Source organism: Lupinus angustifolius, chromosome LG04 (assembly GCF_001865875.1).
Source record: "Lupinus angustifolius cultivar Tanjil chromosome LG04, LupAngTanjil_v1.0, whole genome shotgun sequence".
Classification (NCBI taxonomy): domain Eukaryota; kingdom Viridiplantae; phylum Streptophyta; class Magnoliopsida; order Fabales; family Fabaceae; genus Lupinus; species Lupinus angustifolius.
This window is the reverse complement of record NC_032012.1, coordinates 10188839-10201263: the sequence shown is the minus strand read 5'-3', so window position 1 is coordinate 10201263 and position 12425 is coordinate 10188839. Positions and strand designations below refer to the sequence as shown.

The window sequence follows — 12425 nt, the reverse complement described above, 5'->3', positions numbered from 1 at the left end:
TATATATATATTAGTGATTTAGTGTTTTAATTTGTATTTATCAATTTTAATATTAAGGTTTTTGGAGAGTCGACAAGTGTATCAGGACCATATAAATTATATTTTTTCAACAATTTAAACATAAAATAATATAATAATCACATCTTTGAACGCTTTCTTTCGGATATTAAGGATAGAAATATTAAACTTTTTCTTTTTATATGTCTATATCAAAGGTTATGTGATAGATTAATATATTAAATTTTCTAAAGTATAGAAATATTATTTAATATGACTAACTTATAGATACTCTCTCATTCTCCATTTCTTGGAGAGAAAACTAATTATATGTGCGCATAGAACTTTTACATAATTTTTAATTCATTGTTTTTTAGATAATCAAGCAAGAAAATTCATTTTTTATACATATTCTCTCTTCCATTATGTCTATAAATAAGTATGATGTAGATTTGATATAAATTTATTTATTTGTGAATAATATCACTAAAAAATAACCTTCAACAATCTTGAGTGTTATTAACAATCTTAATTAATAGTACCATATATAGGTTTGGATTATACTATTGGGAAAAAATTGGATAGGTGCGATTTTCGTTTTAAATAGTAAAACAAAACCAATTCCCATTTTAATGAGTTTCAAACACAATTTAAATTCTAAACTAAATCAATCTATTTACAATTTTATATTTTACTCAAAACATTACACTCGAATGTATTGGAAATAACATACAATATATTATTAAATTCGAATGTTCCAATAGTGTATATATTTAGACTATTTTCCAATAGTTTTGAGAAGATCTAACTCATGAAAATTGACACAAGACAAGGATCTGAGATAATATGATGATTACAATAGAAAAACATCACATTCAAGTGTCTCATAAGGAAAGTTCTACTCCTATATTTTTGTCTTGTCTACCTAGTTATTGTGGATCTTACCCTCTTCCATATTATATTAATTAATTTAATTTTGCTTTCTATTATCACACTCTAAGAACCTAACATTGTTTAATCTCTCCTTTTTATGCAATGAACGATCCATTTTGTAATAAATGTGATGTTAATAATTCAAATATGAGTATTAAATAAGCATGGAAAATATGAGTGAATGAATTTTATATGCTTAATTATTATATTTAATTATTATTAACTTTTAAATAAAAGTAATACAAATAAATGATATATAAATCATTCTACTAACAATGTATAAATAATATTACACTATCAAGTGTTAGACACATTTAAACTATTGATTATATTAAAAATATACAAGTTTATACATAATCAATTATTTGGATATGTATAAAACTATTGGTGTCAGATTATGCAATTACAAAGTAAAATAATTACTTGATTGGATTATCAAAAGCAAGAACTATAAGTATACTATATTTATGTTTTGGGACACCCACTTTTTACAAGAGCAAAAACTTCAATTTCTTAGTATTACATATATACATATAGTTTATAAATAATAAATAAATTGGGTAGTGAAGGAAATAAATTTAAATAGTAGTAGCTAAAACACAATTTAATTATAGTAGTTAGTGGAGATTATGTGAAAAGTAAAATTTATTGATATAAGAAAGAAACTTGATAATAACAACCCTATCATGAGAAGATTTACTATTTTCCTTACCATGACTATGCACAATTTTTTATATGAACGACATTTATTGTTGGGAGTGATACTCGCACATATGAAATAAATTAGTTCTATCTATAAATAGGCAATAAATTATCATTTGTATGTATTTCAACAGACTGAACTGAATACTAATTAAAAATAAAACCAATAATCAAACTCAAAACGTAATAATTAATATAACAAAAGTCTCTCAAGGATAAATGAGGTGTATGTATACAATTATGAAAAGAATCACATATCAGAAACAATATAATATTACAAAAAAGGAGGCTAGGTTGTTATGAATATGAATAGGAAGAGAAGACAAGAAAGTAAGAAAGTGCATGTAAGAGAAGAGATGAATGAGAAGAAAGTGGTAGCAGTAACACTAACTACTCATGAATAAATGATATATAGTAACCAAATATGGATAAAGGAGCTTGAATCTATATATAAAAATGATCACCTTTTTATAGATTTAACAACTTTCTGCTCTTTATCTGCAAAGCTAAAATGACTAATTATGCAGCAGAATCAGAAGTAGCAGTGTTGTGATCCACATCAACGCAACAATTCTAACAGAAACACAGAAGATCAAAGAAGCTAGAAAGTAACAAGCTTTATTGTGTAATGTATGCATCATTAAATGCAGTGAAAGGAGAGAGACCAATAATTTATTATATATTTTGATGCAATACACCTATATATGACATGGTTCAATATATTGGATATTGTCATTATATGGAAAGATAGAATAGATATATCTTATGTAAATGTCACTGAGATATATCATCTTTTATATATATTATGATACATAATATAATATATATGAATATATATAGTGTTGTATTATATTCTACACAATTGAAAGGGGTAATGGAATTCATTTCCTAATTAATGCTTTGAACAGATTAAGAGATACTGAGAAGTTAAATTACTAAACAGTGATTACTGATCAAAAGAATAAGAACAGAAGAAAGTCTTGTTTTGTAGTTGGTGAGACAAAGAGAACAAAAAATTAAAATTGAAGTGCTGCAAAAGAGTGTGTAGGAGTTCAACCCCAACTAACTTAGAAACCATAAATCTCCTTCATCATTATTAATTCTCTCTTCAATTCTTTTGATCATATGCACTTCATTGTTTGTATTGCAAAGAAGGATCCAAATCAAAAAGCACTGAAGTTCCCCTTGTAGATGGTGATGAAAGTGAGTGATCTTCATAGGGTGCCCTTAGAGAAGAAGAAGAAGAAGAAAGTGAATTAGCCATTGAAGCTGAAGATGACAAGCACTTTGAATCTTCTGAAGAAGCACATTCCATGTTCACTCCAAATAGCCTTAATGTTTTTCCTGCATTACTAGTAGTAGTACCAATACCACCATGGTGAGGATCTTGTTGATGTTGATGATGATGATGATGATGATGAGTAACCGGCACCGAATCAATGATCATAGGGGCAATATTATTCCCTTTCTCTTGCAAGTTTTGATCACCAATTTGATGCATTGACATTGATGGTGTTGACCTCAGGTAACCTAGTCCACTTCCACTTCTACCATCATAGTATTGCTGGTAATATTGTAGTTGTTGATGATGCAAGGTATTATACAAAGGCCTATTATAATTGAGATTGTTATGAGGAGGAAGCATAGTAGAAGTTGATGCATTTGGAGAAGGCAAAGAGTACAATCTTCCACCCCAAGTAATGGAAGAATATTGATTAGGAAGAAACAAAGGTGTTGATGAAGGATCATGAAGAAGATTATTATGATTATGAGAATGATCAAGCCTTCTCTTCCAATCTATATACAATACATGTTTATACAAATCTCCGACGCCGCGTTTGAATGAAACAATGTCACCAGAATCAAGCTTCTTCTCCTTAACAAAACGGCTCCATCCTTTTGTCATCACATAGCTTTGACTACTATTCCAATAAGAGTACCTAAACTTCCATAGCTTCCCATTTCTGTCTTCAAAGTTTAGGAGAAGACCCTTTTCATTTGATGAGGAATCAAGTGGAAAGTACTTCTCAGCATGTTGTTTTGGTATCACTAATCTGTTCAACTTTCCTACATCACTTGGTGTTACTACTTTATCAAACATGTGTTCTTTCTCCACATTGCTATTATTACTTCCCTCATTGTTGTTGGTTGAAGATATTGATGAAGAATAAGTGGCATCATGAGGAGTAGTATTAGTAGTACTACCACAACCACCAACAATTACTACTCTTTGTTGGAAATTTGATTCATTGTTTTTGTTGTTTCTCCCAAGTGACAAGTCCATCAACTCTAGCTTCTGATTTCTTTGATTCATCAAATTGTTTGAACCTTCATCTTTCTGGTGTAACCCTAACCCACATAATTATTTGTCACAGATTTAGATTCATGATGATCTTGAAGCTAAGCATCCACAACCATGGATTATATATTTATTTATCTATTTTTCTACTATGTGTCCTTAAGCATTTGTTTAGGAATATAAAAAAAGTGATTTTTCATGAAAAAATTAAACTTCAACATATAATAAATATATAACCACACCATGGTTTTGTATTACTTTTATTTTTAATTTCTACACATGTGTTTATGGACACATATTAAAAAATTATTTATTTACTATATGATGAAGAAGAAAAAATGAGTACAAGTTCTTACTATTGATTTCTTCTTCTCTTGGAATTCTGATAATTTCTTCTGCTTTTGTTGCTGGAGCTTCCTCATCTAACTCATCTTCTTCTCTGCTATTAGAATATCCTTTAACTTGTTGAATCAAATCCATGAAATTATGACTTATCAACCTTCAATTCTTGTAATAATAATATATAACCTCTGGATCTAAGAAAAAAAATGGCATAAAAACAATAAGATGAAATGAAGAAAAAAAATATATGTATAAAAATAAAAGGACCAAATTGAATTTGAGTATATAAAGAAGATTATTATATATATTTATAAGGTCAAATAAAACCTTACCAGCAAATACTATATATGAAGATATTTAACTAAGATTTCATGATATAAAGAAAAACAAAAGGAGGATCTCTTCTTAGTACATAATAATTATTTATAAAAAATTAATTCCTTGCCTGCTTATTAATTTTGACCAAGAGGGCTAGCTTCAAAGTTCAAACCCTAAAGAAAAACAAGCCATGGAGGATTCAAAAAAAAAAAAAAAACTTTGTTGTTATTGTTGACCTACAAAGCATAATAGATAGATAGATAGGAAGAGAAGGAATACATGTGATGTGGGTTTTAGTTAACAAGTATAGTTACCTTCACATGAAGCTTCTTTACAACTAGGAAAAGAAGCAAAAACAGTTCTTTCAACACTACAACAAATTTATTATTCTTATGAAAGAGAAAATGAAGGAAAATAGATACATATATATATATATATAGTGTGACAAAGATCTGTTTTTCTAAATCATATTATCGACTAATGAAAACATGTAATGTCAATTAAAAGAATTAATTGTTTATTATTTTTTCTGTTTTTGATTCAATATTATTGGTCTATGCTATAATTTGAGACACAGTTTGAGATAATAAATCTTTGTGGGGGTGAGGAGGGAGGGGATTACTACAATTACGTGGGGGCCCATGAATAATGTTGGTATTGTGGTCATGTGAGCAACTTGTCGTTTTCATCATATTTGGTATAATCTTGTACCATAATATGCTTCCGGTTTCAGATCAAAAGGGAACTTGTTCCAAAAGTAATGAGCTTATAACTATCTTTAATTTTTATCCTTATAAGAAAATAAGATATATAATTAGCTAATTACTCAACTGATAAATTTCTTTCTAAGTTTACAAATACAAGTGCCACTTAATTAGATATATTATTACAAGATTTAATAATCTTGGTCTATGAGATATATTATAATAGTTAATGATGTGTTTTGTATATGACCAATCTTATTTCCGCAAACAAAGTCATTTTCAAGTCTATGATCTGATGGTCACAAAGCAACAACTTTATATACCCTTATGTTATGGTATGCCCTAAAGATGTAGGGCAATGATATTTGTTTATTCTTTGTGATAGGTTGATAATAAGGGTACAAGGTTATGAATCTATATGGGTAGGTAGTTATAGGAGTGGGGGATGGAGGAAAGGGTAATGGTGTGGTAGAGGAGATAGTGTACAGTGTTAGGTTGATTGAGTTATATTCTTTTTGACTTTTGATGCCATTGATTATGCATGCTTTGCTGTGAAATGGTCCCAACCTTAAGGAAGAGAAAATAAAAGCAAATTGTTTAACTAAGAGAGAGTTCAAACTTCAAACACACCACCATGCAGGCCCTCTCATGCCATTGCTTCTCTCATAATAATAAAATCTCTACTTCCACATAATATATATATTGCATGATTCTATATCATATGTTTTAGATGCAATGTTAATAAACATGAAAACTTTTGCTATTCAACTTCATTCTTGGAACCTCCTATCTGCTCGATTTTCTCCTTTCCCTTTCTCGTTCATGGATTGGGTGTGGAGCCCTTCAAGTTGTTTGAATTGGTATGTGTAATGTTGTTGTGGATAAGAGCATTACTTGTTCTCATAATTCTTTCTTTATTTTAATATAATACATTGCTGATAAAAAAAAAAGACAATTATGGCGTAGTGATAATTTTAAATAAACTTATGTATTAATTTTAACTCTTTAATTCATGATGAATGAGTTGGATGTGTTTGAAACCATTAGTCTTAGATCACATGGAAGAATTTCTTATGGTTATATATTAATACAAATTAAGTAGAGTGTCCAAAATATATTTTTTATATTAAAATTTGGCATCTTTAATATTGCCTTAATCAATGTGCATCATGTTGGAATTGTTGAAATATCATATTCATATAGTTTGCTGTTACTTTCAATCTTCTTAAATTTTATGGAGTTTCTTTGCATAATAAAAAAGTTTCTATCGTGGTTCTTCCAAGTGTTTGCTTTTTTTCTTCTTCAAGGGGTACTCTTTATATATGGGAGACAACAATGTTATTTGTTTACATCAAATTTGTATTAGTTTACTTTAACTAAAAGAAAAGTGGATCTCATTATTTTTCTCATTCTTTTCTTGAAATAATGGGTTGTCCAAATTTGATAAAAACATTTGTCTAATTTTAATATACAAACATAGAAATATGCATGTAAGTTGTTAGGAGATTATCCCCTTGAAAATACTAAGACCAAAATACCTTCCCAATTTTTTATAATAAACTTATTTTAGAATTTTAATTTTCTATACTTAATTACCTACTATTATACACAGTGTCAATTCCAAATTATTGATTATGTATTTTGATGTTAACCAATGATAGCAAATAACTAATATTTTTGAGGTGTGTGAGAGAATACACTTGATTAAAGGTTTTGGAAAAGAAACAACATCTTCTTTGGAGGTTGAGTGGTTCAAATTTACAATGTCTTATCTGCATTGCATGTTTACATGGTATATTTTTATAAAGATCCATTTATTTTCATGCACTCTATTCAAAAAATTCAAAGAGATTTCCCGTGGAGCAGATCTGAGAATGGTAGGAAAATAAACTAGGTTAAATGAGGGAACATGTGCAAAACAATATCTGAAGGATGCATAAGGGTAAAAGACATACATCTTTTCAACTTAGCCTTATTAGGAAAGTGGAGATGGAGAATGTTAAACAAGAGAGACAATAATTGGTGTAGGATTCTTGAATCTAAGTATGGGAGACATGATATTGAAAACATTAGTAGTAACACACATACCCCGTTGATGAGAAGTTCGCTATAGATTAGAGGCTTGGATATACTAGACTCGGAGACTCTTGAGGATAGAACTAACTATAGAATAATATCAAAATATGGTAGGGGACAGGAAAAACACTAGTTTTTGGCATGACAAATGGTTAGATTTTTAAAAAACTTGAGGTAAAAAATCATACTTTATAACCTAACATCAGACAAGGATGAAAACGTAGGTGACTCAAGACATTGGTCGAACAAAGCTTGGAAATGGTCTATAACTTGGAGAAGATACATTATTGTTTGGGAATTTGATCTAACATATAATATTATGCATAACTTACAACAAGTACCCTAAGGAGAGAAACAAAAGATTGATGTGAGTGGATTCACGATACATCAGGCCAATACAATGTCAAATCAACATACTAGACCCTTCTTAGTAAGGCGAACGACTAGGAACATCAACACACCGTTTTCAAACTCTTGTGGGCGTCCAAAGCACCCTTGACGACCATCACTTTGCTTGGAGACTATTCTAAGATAGAGTACTCACCATGGAAGCTTTGCTTCATAGAGGAATTACACAACTACAAGGAGGAACTACTTGCAAGCTGCTTTGCGAAGAGGAACCGAAAACTTCCCAACATCTATTCTCAACATGCATGATCACTTACCTACTTTGGTGGATGATATTTAATTGGTTGGGTTTGATATCACTCTTCGATAGGATATGAGAAAATATTTCATAATGCATGAGTCTGTCTACCACAAAAAAATAGTAGGAAGTTATGGAACATCATATATATGGCTATCCACTATATGTTCAATCTAGCTAGCAAGGAACAACTTCATATTCAACTCCATAAAGGTCATTTTTCAACAAATCATGGAGACTACGAAGGTGAAATCATGGCTCTGGATTCAAGGAAAAAGCAGGCGCACAATAATGTCATACTTCGAATGGAATTGTAACCCATATGAAAGTTTAAAATTATACTACAAAAAAATCTACAATAATTATTAGAAGTAATGAAATAAAGTGGAACATTTTCATATGATAGAAGTGATGAAATAATCTAGAATCTTCAGGAAAAGAAATTGACTTGGAAAATCGAAAGAGAAATTAAATGAAAATAAAAAATGTGTAGACAAGTTCTAGAAGTACATAGCTTTAGCTTTTATATAAGTCAACCTATGGCGGGTATATGGACTATAAGTTTATTAAGTGGTAGACAAATTTTATTATAAGGGTAAAGATTGGAAATCATACCATACTACAAGTCACTAAATTTAAATATCTTAGATCAATCATCATATAACACAATGAAGGAATTGAGAGAGAGATATGAATAAGATTCAAGCAGAATGAATAAAATGGTGGAGTAAACCATGTGTTATATGTAGAGTAAACCACGTGTTATATGTGATATAAGACCCACAATATTATATGTGAGTGAATGTTGGACAATAATATTTCAATAAGATAGTAAACTAAATCTAACAAAGATGAGAAGTTGTGTTGGTTGAGTGAACGCATCATATATGATATGATTGAGAATGGATGCATCAGGGAGAAATTTAGGGTAGTTCTTACTCTAAAAAATAAGGTAGAATAAAGCCTTAAGTGGTTTGTGCATTTATGAGAGGAGATGATCATAAACCATAGTAAGAAAAATAGATCAAATGAAGATTAATCCATTTTTTAGAGATAGATGAAAGCCAAGAAAAATTATATGGAAAATAATTAATTTAAAGATCAATGTTTTGTCAATAAACATAATTTATCATAAAATATTAAGACATCGTTCGATTCATAGTTGGACTTTGTTTTCTTATAAAATCACTACTCTAACTTCAGCTATATTTAATAACAACCAAAAAAGTGAGACAAAATAATAAAGAGAGCATCCTTTTATTGTCTTGTATTCCAATTACAAATACATAGCTGGACAATATTTATTTATATATCCATGTGGGGTTTAATTCATGGGAGGAAACAACAGGTAGAAATAAGGTCGTAAAAATTAAAAATAAATCATTGTTTTTACGGGTAAAATAAATTTAGAAAATATACTACTTTAAGTGATTTTCTACAATCTAGCTTTTTATGTGGAAATAATTATTTTTAGGATAATGAACATGTCCTTCTCCATAAGCTGGAGTTTTGTGAGACTAGTAGAATATAGGTCAACAATGAACTCATGCATGGGAATAAACCAAAAAGTTGAAATTAATGCAAGTATGTAAAACTAATTATAAGCTGCTATGTATTAGTGAAGAATAATGTCGAATGGAGATTATCTGTAATATTTTTGGAGTCCCATATCAATCCACTTTTAGTCACGAATTCATATCGAATGGTGTCTCATGTCGAATGTTTTTTTATTCAGAGAACAATAGTGAAACATAGGGTTTGGATTATACCACGACTGATGAGCTTTTAACTATCAAAGAGTTTCATTGTTATCGTGGCATAAGAAAAGTGAAGAGTCATAAATACGACATCACGTCTTAAATCAAAACCTTAAAACAACAATTTTATGACTCTTTTCCACTTATAAACTCTTTCACTTCTCTCTTCATATCTAATGTACACTTAAATAAATTCAATATATAGTTTGTTCCTAGTCCATTCTATATATGGTTGATTATATAATTATATTAAAGCACTGCATTTCTAATCTTTCTTATACATGATAGTTGGCTATGTTTATAAATTATGACTATGAATTGTGTGTACTCATATTCCAATTACAATTGTAAGTACGGGCAAGCTCACATATAAATGTATAATATATAGTTTTGCCTTTATTTGAATAGGGATCTTGTTAAATTGTGAGATATTTTGTTGTAATTCCTTATAGTAGGACAAGCTCCTAGTTTATAAGTTTCTAACTAGAAGTTTTTTTTGATAAGCAAATGTATTAAAAGACGACATAAGAGGTGTCAACCCGATTACAAATTACAAGAAATTTTAATACAAGAAGTAGGATCAATGCACTATAAGTACAAAGGAATAGGATTTGAAAGTAACATTGCTATAGAATCAAACCCAAGATCTAATATGGATCAGAACTATAATTTGGATAAAACTAAGTTGTTCCCTTCTAAGATGACATCATTTCGCATACTCCAAATACATCATATCATAGTGAACCACAATATTCTTCACATCGATTTCCCTTTACAAAAATTACACAAAGACTCATGTAGTTTTAAGAATTCGACAATAGTATTACCATTACTATAAATTCGATGATGATGACCACCACCACCACCTCGCTGACTATCACCAACCTGGCGATGATGACAACCATCACCACCTCAATGTAGTGGTTCAATGTAGTGGTGTAGGGGAACAAGATCCTCTCCATTAATGGAGAGGTAAGTACATGTATTTTCCTTTGTTTTTAATGATAATAGTGTTATTTCATTATAATTAGAAGGGTAAATGTGTCATTGAAAATTGTATTTTTCTTTGTTTTTTGATGCATTTGTCTCTCCATTAATAGGATGTCATGTATCACAACAATGCATTTAAAAGAGCAACATGAAAGACATTGGTTAACATTGATTTCATTTCTTTCTTTCCTTCTTTCTTGTTTTCTTTAATTGCTTGAGAAATAACAATACATCCAGCAATAGAAAACGATTGAAATAAAATCCAAATTTACTAATTTAATGAACCAATTCAATGCCTAAAGAGGAACTAAAGGGGGAAAATATATTTCATATTCAAAATAATGAGTTAAAATTGACTTAGAGATATGTACAATGCTTGATAATACATATATGTCCTAATATATTATTTGGTGACCGTACCTCTTTTGTATTTTAATTAATTGTAGTGACCCACACTATTTTTCTTTCCATTTTGCTAGTTTGTGATTATTAATCTGCAAAAAGTTAGTAGGTAACATTTACCTAGAATTTTCTCCTTTTATTAGTTTCATACAAGTTTTTAAAAATAATAAAGTATACTAGTTAATATGCTATATTTGTGGGACACACTACGCCAAAATAACAAAACAACATCGCCTTTTATTAGTTTCATACAAGAAGACATTTAAAAAATCTATTGTAAATGTGGTGAAGTTGGACATGTTTGTCATGTGTTTGATAGAATGTCTGGGAGAGATATTGTCTTATTTAGAAAGTAGACAATATCTCTCCCAGACATTCTATCAAACAATAGATTTGTTAAATCACCAACGACTTCAGCTGCATTCAACCTTAACAGATTCCAATATTATAAAATAACATATTAGTAATGAGATCTTATGTAAATTGTTCATTCTTTCTCCTCCAATGTGTAAGTCCTTACAGAGTGTTCATGTGTTCCTCAATGATTAATGCAAGCTGCAAATACAAATAAAAAATGTTATCTCTAGACAAATTGCAAAAGTTATGAAAAAAATACAAAATTAGCAGTAATTGATAGAGAAGATTTACTATTACACACAAACCTTGTGTTCTAAACTAGTGAAACATAGCCAAAACCCTAGAACATCATAGCTGCATAATTTCACAACAAATAAAGACTTGTTATTTATGGTGTAAATGCAAACATCAAGACTATCAAGACTGAATAAAAAAGAAATAAATGATCTAAAATAAGATAACGATTTACCTTATGCGTGAAGAGAAAAACAAAAAACCGATAACTTGTTTGAAGAGAGAAACTAAAAACAAAAGAGAAAAAATATTATGGAGAAAAAGAAAAGTAAGAGAAATAATAAACTGATTGATATGTATATTATTGTATGTGAGGTTTTGTTTTTGAATTTGAAAAAATTCTCGCTCACTAAATGTGTTATCTTTAACAATGCTTATTTAAGCAAACACTGTTAAATGTGTTATCTTTAACAACGCTTATTGATTGTGTATTCGTAAATACTAATTCTGGTGTAGTGGCATCTTATAGTTTTAAGTATGTGTTTGTATATAATACAAGACCAACAAGGTGTTGGTCTAGTGATGTAAAGTCCGCTAGATCATTAAGATGATCAAATGGTTAAAGATTAATTTCCTGCTAGTAACACTTGTTAGGAATGACAATCACA

General features: G+C 29.4%; 1 protein-coding gene across 4 annotated transcripts; it reads right to left on the bottom strand.

Moving 5' to 3' along the window:
- LOC109345743 (B3 domain-containing protein Os03g0120900-like) lies at positions 2469–4975 on the bottom strand. 4 transcript variants are annotated; one of them, XM_019584927.1, is made up of 4 exons: positions 4906–4975; positions 4285–4467; positions 3973–3981; positions 2469–3921 (listed from the first exon to the last, which is right to left on the bottom strand). In XM_019584927.1, the coding sequence occupies exons 2-4, from the start codon at positions 4409–4411 to the stop codon at positions 2765–2767; spliced, it is 1293 nt and encodes a 430-aa protein (XP_019440472.1). In that variant the 5' UTR covers positions 4412–4467; positions 4906–4975; the 3' UTR covers positions 2469–2764. The 4 variants fall into 4 exon arrangements, with proteins under 4 accessions (XP_019440472.1, XP_019440473.1, XP_019440470.1 ...); XM_019584928.1 differs by having other exon boundaries at positions 4288–4467; XM_019584925.1 differs by having other exon boundaries at positions 2469–3981; positions 4288–4467.